Source organism: Carassius gibelio, chromosome A1 (assembly GCF_023724105.1).
Source record: "Carassius gibelio isolate Cgi1373 ecotype wild population from Czech Republic chromosome A1, carGib1.2-hapl.c, whole genome shotgun sequence".
Taxonomy (NCBI): Eukaryota; Metazoa; Chordata; class Actinopteri; order Cypriniformes; family Cyprinidae; genus Carassius; species Carassius gibelio.
The window spans coordinates 27,195,122-27,216,586 of record NC_068371.1 but is presented as its reverse complement, the minus strand read 5'-3'; the positions used below and the strand labels follow the sequence as shown (position 1 = coordinate 27,216,586).

The 21,465-nt window shown below is 36.9% G+C and overlaps 3 protein-coding genes across 5 annotated transcripts; all 3 read right to left on the bottom strand.

The window, feature by feature from the left end:
* Positions 1–35: 35 nt before the first annotated feature.
* LOC128017287 (zinc finger protein 397) lies at positions 36–10,334 on the bottom strand. Of its 3 annotated transcripts, XM_052602609.1 has the most exons (8): positions 10,167–10,334; positions 9,444–9,806; positions 7,896–8,458; positions 5,832–5,909; positions 5,657–5,746; positions 5,437–5,541; positions 1,767–1,938; positions 1,351–1,687 (listed from the first exon to the last, which is right to left on the bottom strand). In XM_052602609.1, exons 2-8 carry the CDS (start codon positions 9,754–9,756, stop codon positions 1,506–1,508), a joined length of 1,503 nt encoding a protein of 500 aa, XP_052458569.1. In that variant the 5' UTR covers positions 9,757–9,806; positions 10,167–10,334; the 3' UTR covers positions 1,351–1,505. The 3 variants fall into 3 exon arrangements, with proteins under 3 accessions (XP_052458578.1, XP_052458569.1, XP_052458562.1); XM_052602618.1 differs by lacking the exons at positions 1,351–1,687; positions 1,767–1,938 and adding an exon at positions 36–146; XM_052602602.1 differs by lacking the exons at positions 1,351–1,687; positions 1,767–1,938; positions 5,437–5,541; positions 5,657–5,746; positions 5,832–5,909 and having other exon boundaries at positions 6,555–8,458.
* A 1,337-nt stretch (positions 10,335–11,671) lies between these two features.
* LOC128017266 (zinc finger and SCAN domain-containing protein 21-like) lies at positions 11,672–15,197 on the bottom strand. The gene is made up of 3 exons (XM_052602569.1): positions 14,840–15,197; positions 14,372–14,484; positions 11,672–14,032 (listed from the first exon to the last, which is right to left on the bottom strand). The coding sequence occupies exons 1-3, from the start codon at positions 15,120–15,122 to the stop codon at positions 12,935–12,937; spliced, it is 1,494 nt and encodes a 497-aa protein (XP_052458529.1). The 5' UTR covers positions 15,123–15,197; the 3' UTR covers positions 11,672–12,934.
* Positions 15,198–17,150: 1,953 nt separating this feature from the next.
* On the bottom strand, positions 17,151–20,382 carry LOC128017258 (zinc finger protein 1 homolog). Its single transcript, XM_052602557.1, has 4 exons — positions 19,742–20,382; positions 18,898–19,025; positions 18,391–18,499; positions 17,151–18,297 (listed from the first exon to the last, which is right to left on the bottom strand). The coding sequence occupies exons 1-4, from the start codon at positions 20,016–20,018 to the stop codon at positions 17,219–17,221; spliced, it is 1,593 nt and encodes a 530-aa protein (XP_052458517.1). The 5' UTR covers positions 20,019–20,382; the 3' UTR covers positions 17,151–17,218.
* Between the last annotated feature and the right edge of the window lie 1,083 nt (positions 20,383–21,465).

Genomic DNA, 21,465 nt, shown 5'->3' with positions numbered 1-21,465 from the left:
TACTGCACACACACAAAACAACAACAGAAGACATGTCACACATAACTATATTTTATTCACAACTTTACATTTTGAACATCACCTCTTTGAAGTTGTATAAGATATCGCTGGCCCATAGGTAAAAGATTTCTCTCCATAGCGGTTTCCTGCAGGAGAAAATAATATCTTAAAATTATGTTTCACGTCATTTTAATTTTAAAGTTCAACATTTGAAACTGGAAATCTTGAGGCTTTACAATAAACTGAGAAATGGCCTTAACACAAAAAGCTGAGTATGAATAAAATAAACAAATACTCTTAAACTACTGAGCATCACTCTTACATTGTCTGAAGTCTAGAATTCCCAGTCATGTGTAATAACAAAAACAACATAGAATAATATCTGGTCAAAGCTGTAGCTCATTCTGCCCAATGAAGAGTGTTGACTGGCCAACAGGTGAAACCAGTTTCACACGAGCAGAATTTCATCTGCTTCATTTACATATGCAATAAAAAGTCACCAGTCAAGCAGCGTTTCACTGTAGGTGGTTGTTAAAAGACCCAGCAACTCATTACTTGGTTAATGGCCCTGCTGACATTCCAACAGTTTGGCATGGTGTTAATGTAATGAAGCGCCATTTGTCTAGTCTATTTACATGTAATAAGAAAGTTGAGGCAGAGCAGTCTGTATTTACTGAAAGTATTTATAATGTAATTTATTTCTGTGATGATGGCAAAGCTGTTTTTTCAGCATCATTACTCTAATTTTCAGTGTCACATGATCCTTGAGAAATCATTCTAATATGTTTTGGTGCTCAAAAAAAAAAAAAAAAAAAAAAAAAACATTTCTTATTATTATAAGCATTGACAACAGTTGAAAACGTTTTTTTTTTCTTTTTGTAGAAACTGATAAATTTATATAAACTTCTTTACTGTCACTTTTATAAAAATGAATATAAATCTAAATAAAAGCTTTGATTTATTTCACACAAAAAATAAAAGTTTTTACTGATACCAAACTTTTCAACGGTTAACCTAGATATATATATATATCAAGCTCATTTAAAATTCAACCAGATACTGCATGTTTTTGAGTACTGTTTATTTTTTATATGTAGTGTCTTATAATTTAACTCCTGGAGACTGCTCACATTACATGTGTCAGTTTTACTTGTATTACTCATATAGAGAGGAAAAAACTGCAGGTCTCGGAAATTCCGCGGTTAAGAACATTTCAAAAGCAAAACAATAAATATCATGTGGTGTCTCAGTAGTGTTGAAATGAAAAATCATTTTAGAGAATACACACAGATATTTCAGTCCTTACACAGCACTTCACAGTTTCGAAAGAAGCAGCAGCAAATGAATGAATTTTTAATTTTTAGAAAATCTTTATTTCCAACAACAGTTTCATAATCCACCAAATACTAATTGTGAGTGTTACCTGTAGCTAACAGGGAACTAAATATATGAACAAGTGAATCAACAGTATCAGAAATAAGTGAATAGTTTATATATAATAATAACTACTCAAGTTCAGCACTTTCCTCAAATGAGCAAGTTTCTTCATATTCAGCATTGAACTTCTGCTTGCATTTTGTGAGATGAGATTTTAACTGGCCTCTTTGTAGAACAGTGGCAGAACAGTAGCAGCAGTGAAAATGGGCATATTCTCTGCATTTTAAGTTACACTTGACAATAGCGAAATCTGGAAAAAGTAAATCAAGAGTGAATTAATATGCCTTGACAAAATAACATTTGAATGAATCTGGAAGCACTATACACACCATCCTGCTGGACAGCCAACTTAAGATGATTCTGGACGTGGTTAACAACGCTCCCTAACCCTCTTGGCTTGTAGACCCAGGTCTCACAAAAAGGGCAGTGATACTTGTCACAACACTGAGTGCACTTAGAGATACAGGGGCTTTCTCCAGTTTTAAGGACAGTAATATGCGTCTAGAAAATAATATTTACAATTAAATAATGATTAACCTCATTTAACATTGACATTTTGAATGTTAAAATTCACTATCAATTTGTTATAATCCATGAGCTTGATATATTTTCAGTTAAGTATATGTTAAGAAAACAATAAGTCAACTCCAAACGGGCTAATCTAAAATGCAAGTTTAAAAATATGTGTACAATATAACAACAACGTCAATTGTGCTCATTCATTTGCTGTCTCGCTTGTTGGTGTTGAGTCCATCCTTGTCATGAAGTATGATGACAAATAATCCTCATTATTACACGTGCATTAAAGATATCCAGTGCGTCACCAAATTCCTCTAAGATGCATTCGCATTAAAAGCATCCCTTATGTCAGCCAGCTTCACTATGTGGTGGATTAGATGAACTACGTTATTGTGCTCCAGTCTGCAGCAAAACCCTCTTCTAAGAGATAGGCAAAGCTGACCATATTTAACTGAAGTTGTTTTTTGTTTTATATTGTGATGTTATATTATAAAAAAATTTGTGCATAGTGTATTTCATAACCTACATTTGTAAAGAACATATTTTTATTTCAATCTGTTCAATCAAATAATATGTTGATTATTGCTCTGTTTTACTTATTACCAATATAATCATACAGAAATTACCTTTTGTGCTGTCAGTGCACAAGTTAAGTTTTGATATATTTACAGTGGGAAATTTACAAAATATCTTAATGGAACATGATCTCTACTTAATGTCCTAATGATTTTTCAAATAAAAGAAAAATCTATCATTTTGACCCATACAATGCATTTTTGGCTATTGCTACAAATATACCCCAGCCACTTAAGACAAATATTGTGCTGGTGGATCATCCTGTGCCAACAGGACAGATTTTCAGAACACTTAAAGAGCCACACAGATGGGAAATCAAAAATTACCTGTATTACAGTGTATGATGTAGCCAGAGGTGTAGTGGTAAAAAAAAGAGGTGGGTAAACTATAAATTCTGGATGACCACATCGTGGTCACGGTAAGGTGGGCCACTGCCTACCAGTGTATGTGTATCCTGATGACTTCGCTATAGCCAAGGGTATCACTGGTTGTTCCCTCATATAGGTCACATAATCACTATTCAATTCATACATTAATCTAAGTTCTTGTTAAAGAGACTCAAGAAGGAATAATAAGGTTGAAATCTATAAAGTTTACTAAATGATAAAACATACTTTTTTTTAAAGAGGAATAGAGAGGGAGGCTTATATCCAGGGGTTCCAATGCAATTCACTTGTACGTAATGATTAGGGATTTGGGATTATTTTCATAGTCGATTAATCTGTTGAATATTTTTCAATTAATCGGTTAGTTGTTTGGTCTATAATATGTCAGAAAAATGTGGATCAGTGTTTCCCCAAAAGCCCAGGAATGGTCCTTAAATGTCTCGTTTTGTCCACAACTCAAAGATATTCAGTTGACTGTCACCGAGGAGAGAAGACACTAGAACATATTCACGTTTAACAAGCTGGAATCAAATATATATATATTTTTTACTTTTGCCTTATATTTTAACAATGACACAGACTGCAATGACACAGACAGCTTCATTGCAGAAGGACATTCTTTTGGTCACGTGGTTCACGTGAGATGATTGACAGCTTTACAAACTAATGATATCGCACTGATGTCATAGCTGACTCGCATCAATAAGAGGAGAGTAATCTGTAGCTCTGTTAGCTGTTTTAGCTCTTCAGATCGCATAAATCAGTGTAAAATGAATAGAAATGTTATTCTGTATGACAAAATATTTTACAAACATGTCATAAAATTATTATCTATTCAAATGTGCGCACCATTGGACTATATAGGCGGATCGTAGATACTGTATGTATACGAACACAAATAAACCGGAGATGAGATGAATGGCTGCTGTATGAGTGATGATTTCTATTAAAAATAACGAACGTTATTATTATTATTATTAATTGCCGGATATCCATTTTTGAATCTTGATGCAGTCTGTTGCGTGTCATTTATTTTGAACAAATCTTTAATATGACTCAGGACTACAGAGTTTTCTCAGAGAATGATTCGATCATTTTGTGTTGACCGCACATGCGCATACACAACATATGGGTTCTGAATCGACAGGTGAGGTCTTTTATTCTTCATGTCAGTCCCATAGAGACGGGAAGAGAAAAGATTAGTTCATTTTGCTGAACGAGACTCAAAGATCCGAGTCAGTAAAATGATCCGAACTTCCCACTACTACTGGCAACACCGCAAGCATTGGTCAACACTGCCACATTGCAGCGCAATATGAAAGACTTCGTCTTTAACAACAAACAACCTATGAAACTAATAATGAACAATATGAAACTAAAACGACATAAACTTAATTTAAAATGTCATAGGAACTGTAGGCTATTTAGAGGTGGATAAACTCAATTTAGAGGTGGATAAACGCACTTTGGAGGTGGGTAAACGCTATTTCCGAATTTTGGGAGGTGCGTAAACGGCGTTTACGTGCGTTTAGCCTCCACTACATCCCTGGATGTAGCTGTCCATCAGTGTAAACGATGTGCAAAGTAATTAAACCAAAAATTACAAGATTTATAAAGTTATTGGTTTCTAAAGTAAGGAGTCGACTGAATCGCTGAAACGAGTCGTTATAGATTTCAAATCTTTTGCCCATCTCTATGTACGTCACTAGGAGCACTTTGCATAATAATCTCCACCTACCGTCTTGGGAGAAACAAAACTCTGACCTGCCTGGATTTTCAAAGCGTTTGGCCATAAAAGAGGGTTCATTACCAACTTTATTTGGACCAACAAGCATCTCCGACTCACAACCTGTAAGTATGATTATGAAGTTATGTGTTCAGTATGTCGCGTATATTATCAGTATGTCGCGCTAGTACTATATGTTAATGCTAATGCATTGTTTACCGTGAAGTTGTGTGCTCAGTTTGGTTATGTGCATGCTTATGTCAGTTGACCAATCAGAACACAGTATGCTACCGAAAGGTGGGGTTTAAGGAAACTGAATCTTTTGAACAGCTTCGCGCGAACCGTTTGGGGATCTCTGAGAATTTAGGTAATTTTAAAATGATATTTTGACAAAATGACAATGTTTTTTAACCTTGCATGGATTTAAACCTGTTGTACAGGACTTATAAACAGTGATAGGAAGCTTAGAATTTTCATCTTACTGGCTCTTTAAGCTAAAATTTTTGTTTAAAATAATCTATTATTCTAATTATGTAAAAAAATATAATGTAAATCTGAAAAGTAAATGTTGCTTTTTTTCTGTAATTTATTTTTTTAATGATAAATGTTTAAAATAAAATTCAGTTTGCTTTATTCCATAGCATCTACGCAATATAAAATGTATGTTTCAAATCATCTAGCCCAAGAGAAATGCCTTCATTCACACATTTGTGTGTCGTAAGATGAATTCATATGTATGATTCATCACTATTCAAGCAATAAACAGATGAAATCTGAGTCCATGAAGCTAACCTTTGCTCTCCTTCGAAGGTAATCCCTGCGGTTGTGCAGCATCTTAGTACATCGTACGATCACCTCTGCCTCACGTCCATACAACTGCGGCAATGCAGAAATTATCTGTGGAACAGTAAAGCACAATACACTCTCTGAAGATGTGCCTTTATATCGTCATTCATTTCATGTCATCAAAATGGATCATCTCATCAGGCAGAACAAATGAAGAAGACCAAACCTTCGCTGTAATCGGGCCCCACTCAATGTTCCTGCTATAGCAGGCCTTCTGCCACACCTGACACTGAGTCAGGATCTCTCTGGCCACCACCTGGTGGAGACACAAGAAACCGTAATACTGTTTACTTGATCGTTCAAAAGCCTAAATATGAAATTCATTTTGTATAACTGCTTACACTGAATGTTCTCTGCTTGTTCATGGGCTGTAAATTTCCTTGTTCCGTAGAAACGTGTTCTGCAAACCTCTGGCCAATCTACAACATACACAACAACGAATTAATAAACCACCATTTTCATTGATAATTTCATATCAATTTGGGTGCATTTAGAGACACTTCTATGCTTCTGTAATATTCTGCTCAAAAACATGTGTTGTTTTTGAAAGACTGACTGCTTTGTATTAAAAGACAATTAATTCACAGGTTATGTGTGTCATAATGGTCATGTAGTGTGTTTAATATCATTACAGACATCGTTAAGTCTGCAATAACAGACAATGTTCATTTAAGATTATATTTCATATGTAGTTTGTAAGAAATATCTGAAGTCTTTCATTAATCATAAGGAACTATAAAAAGACTCAAATAACAAATATCAAATTAAATATTCCCAATTGAAAGTCATGCTAGCATTTACTGCTTTTGTTGGAAAAATGTATACAAATCCATCAGATAATGACCTGTATTTTAGCGGAATATAGGTGTCCAGCTACGGTCACTCCAGGAGAGGCAGGCATCAAGACACAATGCTGCTGGAGATCACCGAAATCTTGTGGAAATGGCTGAGCAGGAGGTCTTGTATTGTCCAACAACAGTGTTCATCAATCCAAAAAAATATAAATAAAAAAACACACTGAAAAGGAGAATTGAAGTCTGAAAGGAAGACTGAAGGGAGCTGGAGAATTTTGGACTTACTTTACTGACTTGCTGAGGTGGGACTGATTGTCAAGAACAAGAAATAGAGGTGCAACCAGTTGCTACATCTGATGGTTCATTTACTTTTTCCAACAAAATGCCATGAAAGTTGAAACAACAGGGACACATCACAATTTAAGTGAAAGCCAGGGTACCTTTTTAGTTAAAATATAAACATTCTCAGGTAAAAGGGTGTGCTACACACTGTGCCTTTACTGTTGTTGGAGGGAATACATAAAACATTAAATATATAATATATACCAGATATTATACATTGATAATACAACAGCAAAATATTTCCTGTTGCTGTAAATCAGTCATTCCAATTTCTCTATGTATTAAACCTATAAGGAAACCAAAGATTCCTCATCTTTCTATAATGCAAACATTCCATGCATAACAATTTGTCCAGATGTTGTTTAGTTCTCTCTAAGGTGAAAACGATGGGACAGTGGGTCCTCTGCTATCCTCTTGAGTTTTAACAACGCAGACCATTTATTATATGTAAACATGAACTGATCCAATTCAGAAACAGTTCAAACTGAATTTTCAAATTAGACATGTTTATTTCCCGCTTCTTCCATGGGCTTTCTGTAAATGAGCCTTCATTTGTCTGGGGTTCAGAAAGCTCTTTCCACAAAAAGGGCAATTGTAGGACTTCCCCGCGTGGCTGTGTCGTCTGAGATGAACTCGCAGGTTGGTGGCTCGATTGAATCGCATCCCGCATTGAGTGCAGCTGAAGAGTTTCTCCCGAGTGTGGATGTTCTGATGCTGCCTGAAGTTGCTCATTCGAGCGAAGGCCTTGCCGCAGTGCTGACAGATGTGAGGTCGCTCCCCTGAGTGATTTCGCTGGTGAGCCTTGAGCTCGAAGTTGTACGCGAATGTCTGATCGCACTGCCGACATCTCAGAGGTTTCTTGCCCTTGTGGATCAGCGAATGAGCCTTGAGGTCACATGCTCTTGCAAACGTTTTCCCACATTGGGTGCAATGGTGGGATATTTCTGCATGGATTTGTTCAGGCGTCCCAAGTTTGTCCTGGGAGAAACGCTTTGGGTATTGCTCGTGGCTCGTTGCGTTCTCGCCTGGACAAACATCATTGTGAGAATAGAGGAGAGAACTTTTTGAACCAGGATATCTGTGTCCATTTTCTGGTTGGAAAAATGAACGTGATCTCTCTGGTATGCTAGAAAGCATCTGCTCTGTTGTGCATAAATGACTATGTTGTGCCCTAATACCTTGATGTACCAGTGTGCTGACTGAATAAGGTGTGAAATATGAGATGGCGCCTGGCATGTCGAGAGAGTTTAGACCTGGAAAGCTTTCTACCTGTATCTCCTCCTGATCACAAGGTCCTCTGAGCTCTCCCTGACTTGGATCAGCCATTTCTGCATGGCACCCGTCATCTCTGTTGACGCTGTCCCACACCGGAACCATCTCTTCCTCCTCCTTGACAGGTAGAAGATCCAGCTCTGTTTCTGTTTTTACTCTACCGTTTGACGAAGATGCCGGCAAATCGTTGGGCTTATCCTGAGGACTTTGTAACAGTTCTGAGTGGTGTGAGTCCATTTCCTTATCGAGAGTAATATTGTTTTCGGATTTGTCTAAATCACTCACTCTGGGTTTGAAGTCACTGGTGGACTCACTGTGAACGGCTGAATTGCCCAGAAGCCTCTGCAGAAAATCCTGATGAATTTGTGCATTGGAGTTAGGTGTGACGATCTCTTTTGCATTCTGTGGGTGTACATCATTCTTCTCTTTAGAGTGTGAGTGTACTGCTGTTTGTTTGTTAGTCTCCAGGTGTTGTCTGGCACTCCACACATCTTCAATTAGTGTAGGCTGATTGGTAGACTGATCTCTCAGGCTTAGGCCTATACAAAGGCTGTCTGCTCCTGCACCAGAAGAAAGGATACAAAATTAAGGAACAGCCCAAAAAGTATTTGAACATATATTTATGCATTTTAGTAGACGCTTTTTTCCAAAGCGACTTACAGTGCTTTCAGGCTTTACCTAACCATGCGCTACTAACACAATGACATAACTGATGTTCTTAACTGTATGATCACAGATGCACTGCAATGCATAAATAGAGGACTACATTAATTTTAATAATACTGTACTGACAAAACCACAGGTAAAGAAATTATTTTGTAATGTAGGAACATTAACCTCTCCTAAAACGTCACGTGATAATGTCAGTCATATAACAGGAAAGCGCTAACTTTCAAATATTTCTTAAATTGAAAATTAACATTTTGAATCTCTTCAGGCTTTTTGAATGGCATGCTTTTCTGGAGAACAAGTCAACTTCCAAGCGCAGGAATATAATAATAATAACAGTATTGGAAATAATAACAACAAAGATTTATTATAAAAGGACAAATTATAGATAGATATTTATAATTTAGTAATAAAGTTGTAATAAATAGGTATTTGATAACTATACACATATATATGTATGTGTGTGTGAATTAATAGTGTATAAAAATGATTATTCTATATATAAAATAATAACTGTAATTTAATAGTAAATAACTTCCATTTGAAAATAAACTTATTTTCATATATATATATATATATATATATATATATATATATATATATATATATATGTATATATATATATATAAATAGTAAAAGTTAAAAAAAAAAAAATTTTTTAAATCATTGGGTTCTATTTTTTTAAATACTTTAATTTTGCTTACATTTTTATTTCAATGTGGATAATTTTAGTATTTTAATTATAAGTAATGAATAGGGTTTTTAATAGCTTGCTCTCAGTGTTTACACCTACAAAAGGATAAACTGTAACGCAAAAGGACTGACGGTTGGACTGTAATAATTTAAGTGAACGATAACGAAGCAGTAGTTTCTCACCCCGGACTGTCTCGACAGGTTGGCTCTCATCTCTGCTGCTGGAGTCTCCTGCTCGGCCACAGTCCGGGCACCGTGTCTTCTTCCCCCGTTCTCTTTCCCTTTCCCGTTCCCATTCCCTCTCCCTCTCCCTCAGTTTACTCTCAGACAGCTGCAGCCTTCTTTTCAAGACCTCCAGCTCCTGTTTCCGATGACCCACTTCCTCGAGGAAGCTGTCCTCCACCAGCCTGGTGATCTCAAACATGGCTGATTTGAGGACGGTCTCCATGACCACGGAGAGCTGAGACTGGAATGTGAGGAAAAGCGCTTCGGACATCGTCCTGTCTCCTCGACGACACCTCGAGCCAATGAATGAAAATAATCACCCTAAAAAGACATAAAGACAAAGTCAGAAAACTACAGTATTACTGGCATCACGACGACCATCTCAAGCCCGTGTCAACATGTGTCAAATCTGTATTATTCATCAGGACCGTCAGCAGGTGGGCGTTGTGTTATTGTTGTTTGTGCAGCCACGTGCATGATACAACATACACTCTGATTTTTACCGTAAATTCTGTGTTTACATTCTGTGTTATTAGAAATACGTCTAGACATATGAATAATTCACCTGGTTTTCAATAGAATATAAGTGACCCTGTCTTTGGGCCTTTTATGTAAAAAGTAACGTAAAATTAAACGAACCGTGACAAATAACAAAAGACACACAATTCAGATAGTAAGCACCTTATGAAAACGACCCTCTCGCGTGACGAATTTCTCTGTAGGCACCCGCGGAATAACGTGACAACAGCAACAGTATTATTGCAGAAAAACGATCGTGTGTGTTGACAGTGTCATCTTAAGCGGAAGCAGAAAATGTTGATGGTTTCCTGCGTTACTGCCCTCCAGTGGACGCCACGCAATAGTGTTTGTGCTGAATGTGCAAGTATTGCGCTGAACGATGTTTGGTTTCTCTGATCTGTGCTGTATAAAATTGCAACAACTCGACTGTAATGGATGTAAATGGATCTTTGTTCCAAACAATTTAAATTCTACGTGTGTCACAGCGGGTTACTATGTGCGCTACATGTAGTGACTTAAGTATGACTGGCAAAAATAAATAAATACTACTACTACTACTACTACTAATAATAATAATAATAACTGAGTTTGAGTCTGACGAATCCTTCACTTAATTAAGATTCACGGAACTCATCAAAGCGGCTACTGAATCAACAGACTCACTTACAGTTTACTAGTTGGCAAAGCACATCAGCCAGTGAAACCACATGAACCATGTGTTGTTGTCTTGACACTTCAGAGATGAATTGTTTGCACATCATGCAATGCACATACATCATACTCACTGAAGCTTCTTCAAAGTGTTATTGAAGTTCGAAATCATACACACAACACATATGCCAGCACTTAACCAACTAATACTACATTTTCTTTTCTTGTCTATCATATTCTTAATAATAATAATAATAATAAATAAATAAAACCTGGCTACGTGTTCTGTACTAGACTAACTGAGACTTGCCATGGCACATACTATTGTTGTTTTCTTGTTGGTCTGATTGCTTCTATTGTTCTCATTTGTATCTTTTGATAGAAGAGTCGGCTAAATTATTAAATGTAAATGTAAACACACAATGGTCAAACGTATGCCATCATATTACAATACAGTTTACTAATTTACAAGGCACACTTAATGACATATAATTAACTCCTTGTGAACCCTTCTTCATTTAGGGAACACACTCTATTCCTCGGCAATGAGCATAATTTTTTTAATAAAATGTACACATTTTGTTTTAAAAATGTTTTTTAATATGGTACTAGACAAGACGGACCTCTATGATATGCACAATTTAATTATATATAGTGTATAAAATATTTTTTTTTTTACATTGTAACAATTAATTATCAATCATTGTGTACAGTATTTAAGTTAAAAATATAACAAAACATTTTTTTTTTTTCTAAACCCATTTCACGGAAGGCAGAATGATGCACCCTGGTGGGAGAAATAGAAAAAGTCACATGTCCACGGTAGAATCACTAGTTGCCTGTGTACTGTATCCCTATAGGCTGTGTATTTCCTAGTTGCTTATAAAATTATTTTAAGACCTACTTTATTATGTTAAAAGTTTTACCATTTAGCCTTGAGTGTGTCCAGATAGCAAGCGTTACAAAAAAAAAAAAAAAAAAAAACTGGATAACAGTAAAAAAAAAAAAGTGTTGCATCATGTTTCATCGTGTGCTTTAACCACTTTTATTTGCTTTTATTATTTTATTAAGTGCAGCAGGAAAGAAGAATGTGCCAGTTCTCAAAAAATACTAAATGAGAAGAACACATGACCATGTACATACCAAACAGATGGAGAAATATTAAATTTCCCTGACATGAACATTACAAAACAACATATACTGTATGACAGAAATTGAGACATGAACTTCCTGCCATTTGGTCCATTTAAAATGCAGTTTCATCATTTAGATTTTTAATTTTCACAGAAAAAATAAAATAAAATAAATAAAAATTAGTTGTCATTACAGTAATGGAGCCTGTAATGTACCTGAATCACCAATAATCTGTTTGCATGCATTACTGGAACATTTTGCTCAATTTATGTCCTTAAATCAACAAGAGAAAGTAGCCTGAATCTAGTGTACCAGCTATACTGTCACTCATTCTGTACGTTCTAAAGAACACTGGAAACATGCCATTTAATCCCATTACGTTTCAAAATAGTTTTCTGTAGTTTAGCATGTGCTTTTGTGGGCCCCCTGCATAGGTTTGAACCTACAACCATAGACATCTAAATATGAACATGTAACTATTGTAATTGTTACATAAATGTGTTCTTCAAGCAGTTTCACTGGGTATCTTAAAAAAAACCAAACAAAAAAAAACAGTAACGCACCATTATGTATGCACACCATTTCAAAGAGCTAATGCTACGCATCTGAATATACAAACAAATCAAAGGGATCTAATTTAACAGTATAAACTTGAGTAATTGTGTTTTATTCATATAGGCTTGTAAAACTCCTATTTAAAGTGCGATAACTCAAACACTTTAAATAGAGGAACCACCAAACCACCATGAATAAGCATTGAAAATTGTGAAACTGCCCATGTCCTATTTCACCCCAAAATTAAAAGGGAAATTATATATATATATATATATATATATATATATATATATATATATATATATATATAAGAGAGAGAGAAAGAGATTTTGCACACAGTTTTTACATCTGTGTGTGTATGTGTACCTTGTATTCCCTACATTATCGGGACCAAATGTGCACTCAAGGATTGTAATACCAGTAAATTTTGACCTTGTGGGGACAAGTTTTTTGAGAATCTAAAAGTGCTGAAAGTTTTGTGAGAGGGGTAGGTCTGATTTAAAAATAAATTAGCCAGTCAGCAAAACATCAACTAATATGTGTAATGTGTAAAATAACAGATTCTACCACTATCACACCTCCACGTCTCGTCATACATTAGTATGAGTGAGTTCAGAGTGAATTTTCTGATGTCTCTTCAAGTTGCATTTCTGAGTGAACCTTTTCCCACAGTCTGTGCAGATGTAAGGTCTCTCACCGGTGTGAACCCTGCGGTGTGCTTTCAGGTTACTCAGTTTGGTGAAACTCCGTCCACAGATGGTACAGCAGAACTGCCTCTCACCTGTGTGAATCTGTTGGTGAGCTCTGAGGTGACACAGATGAGAGAAGCCTTTTCCACACTGGCTGCAATTGTGCATCGTCTTCGCCGAATGGTGCCGCATGTCCCCTTGAACCCTCATACTGACCATCTGCGGCGGATTTCTTACTGGGTGTACTGTACTGAAATTTCTTTCACCTGTAGCGGCTCCTTCAGGATACTGACGGACATGAGGAAGTTTAGTAGCAGGAAGGGCTTTGCAGATGGACTGTGCCCGGTCTATCTGATCCGTCATAACTGAATTGGGATGTAGAAGGATTTTTGCGTTCTTCCTAACGGGTGTTCTGAGATGCTGCATGGTTTGTGGTGCAAGGCTCTGAACCTTGATGGGAGGCGCAGGATAGGAAACCCGCTCCTGTACTTGAGGTCTAGCGGGCAGAGGATCTCCAGGCTGAAGATCTGACTGTGCTTTCTTAGCACTGTTATGAGCAGAAACCACCGGAGGCCTGATCCTTTCCATATCTTCCCAGTCTGGTGGAAGCATCACTACAACTTCCTGTTTAACAGGCCCTGAGTCAATGCTGCCCACTTGCGGTCTCAAACCCGGAGACTCTGAAGATACGGAGGACCCGACTGGTTCTGGCTGTGAAACAGAAGACCGTGCTGAAGGGTCTGTTTTAGGGTCAAACCATTTTGGGAGGTTTCTTTGTCTGACCTCATTTTCATCCCCTGGTCTTTCAGTGAAAGACGTGCATCCTGGTTTGTGGTCAGAATCTGGATTGCGGAGTCCATTGGTCTCTTTAACACAGGCTGAAGGTTCTTTTTGTTTGTGTATTTGAGGATGTATCACAAGATGAGCTTGCGGGTCTCTAGGCTCTGTTGCTTCCTCTTTCACTTCTCCTCTATGTTTAGGTTCACACACTTGAACAGTCTGTCATGCACAAAACACACATGAATTAGAAACCACTCAAAAATTATACTAACATATTTCTTTAACATAACATCTCAGCAAACTACAATGGATCAGTTTTGGACATCTAAGCCAAATTTAAAATACATGAAGTTCATTGCATTAGATGATATCAAATAAAAAAAAGACATGTGTATAAAAAAAAAAAAAAAGACAATGATTTATCAGACCCAACTGACATTTTGTATGACTATGGTTCCCCTCAAGTTCACAGATGCTCTCTGACACTCAAAAAAAGTCAAAATATTTTTTCTTCTTCTGGGCCACTGGATATTACCAGTGAAACAATACCATACACACATTTTGTTTAGATTCTGGAGCTGTTGAAGTCTTCTCCTGATTTGCACTTCCCTTGGGACTGCACCTGCTGTCAGAGGCACTTTCCTGCTTTACAACAAGTGGGTGGTCCAGACCTATAAAACATTTAATTAAAAACAGAGACGCATCTAGACTCTGAATAATTGTTGTATTTAACCAACCTTAAGTAATATAACTAATATGTGAAATGTGCTACATAGGTCAGTGATGACCCAGGGCCACTTTGGGGGCCTCAAAAAATTCCAAGGGGGCTTCAAGATTACTTTAAAATATTTAATTTTTTTAGTTATAATTAATTGATGTAAAAGCTGAACCACTTAATGTCTAGAAACTTGTTACTTTTGTACCTTTTTTTTTTAAACCGATTGTTCTTGTTTTATTCATCACTTGACCCAAGTAAGCACTGCATAACTAGCGACAGTCCTCTCGGAGAGCCATGTTTCTACTCACTGCTCTGTGATTCGGGGCCTCTGTGTAGCATCCTCCTCCTGGACACCACTGTCCGACCACAGTCCACGCACCTCACCCTCTTAAACCTCTCCCGTTCTCTCAGTTTGGCCTCCGACAATATCAGCCTCCGTCTGAACGCCTCTGTCTCTCGTTTGCCTCGATCCATCTGCTCCAAGAAGCTCTCCTCCACCAGCCGGGTGATCTCGTACATGGTGGTCTTGAGGACCGTCTCCATGACCGCAGACAGCCGAGTCTGGAAGGAGAGGACCAGCGTGTCCGTCATCCTGGATCCGATCTACTCAAGCTCCTTCTTACAAAGATAAATAGCTAAATGCATAGAGATTATAAAGGTGATCGTGAGATTGTCGATTTCTATAACAAATATTTTCTATTGAGTACTCCTTTTACACGAGTATTTTGGGAACTTAATTTCACAGTAAGTGTTGCACTTCACACTTTCGCAGCCAGTAAAATCAAAGCCCGATGATAAAATCCTCAGTGTTAGCAACGAGTTTATTACATCTGCTTGACAGTAAACGTCCTATAGGCGCGAGTAGCTGTCGCATAATGTCTAGATAACGTCCTATCTAGTTTATTTTGTGAATGTGTAAATCACTAGATGTGTGACTAATGTATCCTTCAGCACGTCAAGACGAAGCGAGGCTGAGTATACGGACAATGATGTTGTTGTGGGTGACGTCACGGGTAGTACGGTGGCCTTGTTGGACAGTACGGTAATCCGAATCCGAGTCCGAGACAGAACACACAGAACACTTTTTACCTGCGTCGTTATAGAATAAACTATATATATATATATATATAGTACAACTCTAAACCACATAACTTTCAGTCTTAAGGAAAACTGTTTTTGCAGTATTTAAACAGCAACACAGCAATTGATAATCGGCAAGTGTTGAACTAAAATCATGAAAAGAAAAACATATTTTCGTTTCTTAAACGTTAACTGAAAAAAAAATAGAATAAAAATGGTTCTATTTAGTTATGCACCGACATAACTAAAACTGAAAATTTTTTAGCAAAAACTAGACATTAAAAAAATAACAAAAACGCAAAAATAACATGAAAACGAAATTTACAATATTGATTAAAAACTATAGTAGAATCTCTTTGTTACTAACATGACACAGTTCTAATCACAATGGTGATGTATTTGTGAAAGGAACTAAAATGGTAGCTTTAAGTCTCATTGGACAACAGAGTTCATTTTATAAAATTAAGGATGACACCCTCCACACACAGCTAAACAAAAAGCTTTACTTTTACAATATTATAAATACTTTAACATGCATCATTTAGTAGTTGGACCCCAAGTATAAAACAAGAAGTTGCATTACATTATACACAGAATAACTCAAGTGTTTTTAGGTTTTATAAGACAGGCTGTTTAAAGCTCGATTCTGATTGATTGGCAGACGTTCTACAGTGTACAATTATTTTTAATCTATGAAGTCACAAGTTCGAGGTCTGTCAATATCATAATAATTCCTCTCAACATTGCGTCCACATTAGCACTTTGTATGTGCATTACTTTATCTATATCATTTTTCTATAATTCAGTTGTCAATAATTCTCAACATGAGTTCTGATAAACCAAGGATTGTAAATAAAATTTATAAATAAAATGTAATCATTTGGAATAAACAGCTGGAGGATTTAATCAACCAACAACCAGATAAATCTTTAAAATGATGAAGCAGAGAGCTGAAAATTGACTGATATTGCATGTCACACATTGCATATTTGAACAAATATATATATATATATATATATATATATATATATATATATATTAGGTTTATTAAAATAAACTGAAATAAATAACATTTTCAAAATTAGAGTTGCAGATAAGTGGATAATAATCTCTGGTCACTTTACATCACAAGTAAATAATATTCACAATTTAAGTGATGCAGAGTTGGACACATTATCCATAGCATAACTTAAAGGCATGGTTCAACCATTTACTACTCCTCAAACCTGTTTTGCTTGATTTCTTCTGCTAAAACACAAAAGAAGGCAATCTGAAAAATTTTCGAAACCAAACAAAATATATGAACAAAAAAAATGAAAAAAAAAAAAAAATCTTCTTTTATATTCTACAAAAGAATGTCATTCAGGTTTTAATTGACTTAAGGGTTAGTACATTTTATTTATTTTTGGGTGAACTATCCCTTTAAGAAAGACTAAATCAAATTATCCAGAAGACATAACTATAATGGGAGGCTCTACAGCAACAATCTTATGACTTATGGGAAACATCTTACTGATCATAATAAATGTCCAGTCTGGATTTAATACCCTTCAACAATTTATTAATCCAAACAGCTTTGTAAAGTTATATGGTGGATTTTATTTTTGTCATGGATTGTTCTGGTCAGCACTATGTTTGCGATGATGTGACCTGAGATGATCCAGTCGTTTGAAGCTCAGTCCACAGATCCCACAGCAATACGGTCTTTCTCCTGTATGGGTACGCTGATGGACTTTCAAGATGTCAGCCCGGGTGAAGCTCTTGCTGCACATAGTGCACTTGTGGGGTTTCTCCTGTGTGTGAATACGCTGATGCAGCTTGAGATTCCACAATCGGCTGAATTTGTTCCCACATAGTGTGCAGGTGTAGGGCTTGTCTCCGGTCTGACTGCATCTGTGTCTCCGCAAGTCACTGAAGGACGAATAACCTTTCCCACAGTGGCTGCACAAGTGGAGACCATCCTGCTGGTGGACACGCTGATGCACTTTTAGGTTGCAGGCCTGAGTGAACTTCTTACCACACTGGTTACAAGTGTATGCAGCACTTGAACTGACTCGGTGGGAGAGCGGGAAGGCGTTCACAGAAGCCCTGCTGTCTCCTAATGCTTGTCCAACATTAGGTTTCAGAGAGTGATTCGATGCTTGTCCCTTATAAACTGAGCCACTTGTTGTGTCCCCAACATACAGTGAGTGTCCTCTATGCCCAGCACCTCCTGCATCTCCACTGTGAACTTCAGTGAAGGAATTTATGTCTTGCAAGTGGCCATCTGCATTTATAAGTAAACAGTGCATGTCTCTATCCACGTCTTCTGTCTGGGGGCTGACCTGCACAAGTAAAGATCCTCTGTTTCCTCTATTACGCTTAATGGAAGAGCTGTGACGTCTCCCACCTTCCTCGTGCAGGTCATTTTTCTCAGGCCCAACCGCAACAGATACTGAATTACCCAACATGTCAACAGTTCTTTCTCTGAGACCATCCAGGTCTCCCACCTCCACTTCACGCACACTGTAGCTCGCTAGCTCTTCTGTGTCATAGCGTGTTGGATACAACGGACCATGGACATCTGTGATATCTCCATAAGTCTCATTGTCAGCAGTCTGATCAAGTCCAGAGCTCCACTCTTCCTGAATCTGATGCAGCTCCTGCTCACTGTAACTGTGACCTGAGAAATCTGATGTCTCAGCTCCTGGAAAACCAAACATGGAAAAAAAAATGTCTAATGTTCAAACACAGTCTAATATGAGAGGGTTAAAGCAGTAATCAGATGTTTAAATCACACCTTCAGTATCCAACATCCATCCATCCTGAAGCTCTTTATTACCGGCAGTGACAAAAAGGGCCTCCTCTTTCAATACGCAGTCCAGTTTCCTGTCCTCTTTGCTTGCAGGCTACAGAAAACACAAAGACAGAATGTGCACAGAATGTTAAAGTCACGATGAAACAGGCATAGCGACAGATCTCTTCCTCTGCATTGTGATGAAACAGATTATCAACAAAGAAAAAATGTAGTCTAGGGACTGGGTTCTATTTATTGGTTGTTGATTGGATGGAGCATAAAGGGGTGAAATTTAAGACGACTAAATGATTGGATAAGTCATGCGTTCATCATCAGAAAAAGGGGAGTTTTTTTCACTGCAAAAAAAGAAGAAAAAAAAGAAACGTACTGTATGCCCAGATGAACTGTTCACATTAAGATCAATAACATGCATTTAGAAAATAATGGCTCACAATCTTCACAGCATTATATTTCAGGTTTTGAAAAACACTGCAGTAGGAGGTGACTCACCTCTGTTGTGTTACTGGAGCTGGTTTGGTCTTCCAACCTCTCTTTTCCCAAAAGGGTGTCAGACTCCAACTCACAGCTTCCCCAGTTCCCATCTGGAACTTTCTCCTGTTTGAGGCTGCATTCATTTTCTACATGTGGTCAAGGGTGAATGCAACTGTGAGGGCATTGATTACACAGTCCTTTAATGGTCTTTAAATGGACAGAAGAAAACAGTCATATGTCTGGAATGACGTATGGGTCTTTAAACAATTCCTTTTTTAGGTCATGTGACGAGTTTGGATTTTTGAGTTGACAGAAATACTGGTTAACCTATGATGTTTTCTTTTGGGATCATGAACATGCCTGCAAAGTATGTGCTTGCAAAATGTCTACTAAAATTATGCAACTGCACAGACCTGAAATGTATTTTTATATGACAGTTTCTCAATGTAGGGGTTTAGGGGTCGACCAATTATCGGCACCAATATTAAGCATATGATAATCGTATCAGTTATTTTCAAAATCGATTTGCCGATAAAATTATTTAAAAGCATTTAAAGAAAGTTTTTGTCAGAGCCCTTGTTATTCTCAATTGTGACATTAATTTTCATTTTATATATCGGTTGAAAATATCGGTTTTACTTGAACTGTAATAATCGGTATCAGCCCTTAAAAACACACATTGGTCGACCCCCTAGTTCAGTTCACTATAAATCTCACGATCTTGGTGTTGTTAGCACAATGCTGTTCTGCACGAAACAATACCGTGTATAATAGTCAGTTTTTGAAAAAAATGTTTAGATCAATCTTCATCACTAAATCAAGACAACACTGAGCCTTAGTTGAAATGTGTTTATGAACATACCTGACTGTGGTGGCATTTCTTCTTTTTCCTCGTTACACACACGGGATTTGTCACACTCTGCACACCTCAGATTTCTCAAACCCGTCTCTTGATTTTTCCGTCTGGTCTCGCTCCACTGGAGCCTCTTCTTCAGAGTCTCTACCTGCTCTCGACTACGGGACACTTCCTTCACGAAACTCTCCTCCACGAGACGAGTGATCTCAAACATGGCAGCTTTAAAAACGGTCTCCATGACCCCAGACAGCTGTGACTGAAACGAGTGAATGACTTCAGACATGATGATGACAACACGGATTAAAAAGCCTTAACCCAACCTAAAGTAGTCTAAATACTTTCTTTGTCGTATAAACAAGCACGACGACAATCATTCATCCTCAAGCTCCACCTCGTTAGACGTTTTAAACCAAATTGTCACATCATATCGTTAGAGTGCGTTATCGAACCATCTTTTAGTTTAATCAAATCTGCGCTAGTCCCCATACACTTGCTAGCAAAGGCTAGCGATGACTGTTATTGTGTTACTCTAACTAACAGTTATTGTTCTCTAATTAGATTCACATTTAAACATTTACGAGGAGATTCAGAGCTGATCCAAAACATGCTCTCGTCCTATTAGGACTGACTGGAAGTACTTCCTGAAGCAAACATACGGATGGGAGCTGGAGACAGATTTAAAGGGACAGTTCACCCGAATATGAAAATAGTGTTCATGCATTTACTAATTTCCTCACCTTCCTTTTGTTGCAAACCTATGTGAATTTCTTCTGTGCGACGGAAAAGTAGTCTTCACTACATCTTTTGTCTATACAATGGAAGTGAATAGTGACTGAGTCAAGGTGCAAATTCGCAGGCAAAAAGAAGGTCAATTTTATATTATTATTATTATTAATGTAGGGCACCTTTGCAAACTTCAAGGGGTCTTCAAATATGTCATCTAAATAGTTATATTAGCACAGTGTATATTAACAAAATGCTTTTATATACACTACAAACATAGATTTACAACATTAATAGACATTATATTTTTGAGTTTACTTATTTTTATTACAACAGAAGTACCATAAGATAAGGAGGGCCTTTCGAATGTTGTCTTGGGCTAAGGGGAGCGTTTGAGTCCACTTTGCTCTAGATGCCTGCTACTGGAAAGGATGCAGTTTGCATTTATTTCCGTTTCTAATGTGCTATAAATAACAACAGTAACATAATAAATGTATTTATTTATGAAACTATACAAAATACATGGAGCTATATGGTGTAAAATATTCCAAAATCCATTTTTAAAACATTTTAAGTATGACTTCACAGTTATTGACAGGAAAGATGAAAATGAATGTGTTGGTTCTAAAAAAAAAAAAAAAAATAGTTCCTGTTTTGCTTGAGCATGTTACATTTTCACACAAAATAGCTTATACTTGTAAGGTGAAGAAGTCATTACCCCTTAACCATGCAACAAAGACATGATTCCTATCTTCCTCTGAGCCAGGATATTTGAGCCATTGGTTTGTGGAATTCTTGTCCAATTTTCACATATGAATGATTTTGAAGACATTTTTTTGTTCATTGTCAGTCTTAAATAGTGAAAAAAATGCACATGATGAAGAGTTTTTATTGATAGCATAATAATAGTCCTATTATTAGGCCATTTTTGTCAAGATGCAGGACTGTGCAGTTCATTTATGCTACATGGGCTATTTAAAATGTATTTTTATTCTTGATTCAAAAAC

Excerpts from the sequence above, each read along its gene's own strand:
- LOC128017287 (XM_052602602.1), bottom strand. The coding sequence starts at position 9,756 with ATGTCCGAAGCGCTTTTCCTCACATTCCAGTCTCAGCTCTCCGTGGTC. Across the intron at positions 8,459-9,443 it reads ACCTGTCGAGACAGTCCGGG|GAGCAGACAGCCTTTGTATA; the intron begins GTGAGAAACTAC and ends CTTCTGGTGCAG.
- LOC128017258 (XM_052602557.1), bottom strand. The coding sequence starts at position 20,018 with ATGTCTGAAGTCATTCACTCGTTTCAGTCACAGCTGTCTGGGGTCATG. Across the intron at positions 19,026-19,741 it reads AGAAATGCCACCACAGTCAG|AAAATGAATGCAGCCTCAAA; the intron begins GTATGTTCATAA and ends GACCACATGTAG. Across the intron at positions 18,500-18,897 it reads GCTCCAGTAACACAACAGAG|CCTGCAAGCAAAGAGGACAG; the intron begins GTGAGTCACCTC and ends TGTTTTCTGTAG.
- LOC128017266 (XM_052602569.1), bottom strand. The coding sequence starts at position 15,122 with ATGACGGACACGCTGGTCCTCTCCTTCCAGACTCGGCTGTCTGCGGTC. Across the intron at positions 14,485-14,839 it reads AGGCCCCGAATCACAGAGCA|GTCTGGACCACCCACTTGTT; the intron begins GTGAGTAGAAAC and ends AATGTTTTATAG. Across the intron at positions 14,033-14,371 it reads CTCCAGAATCTAAACAAAAT|ACTGTTCAAGTGTGTGAACC; the intron begins GTGTGTATGGTA and ends TGTGCATGACAG.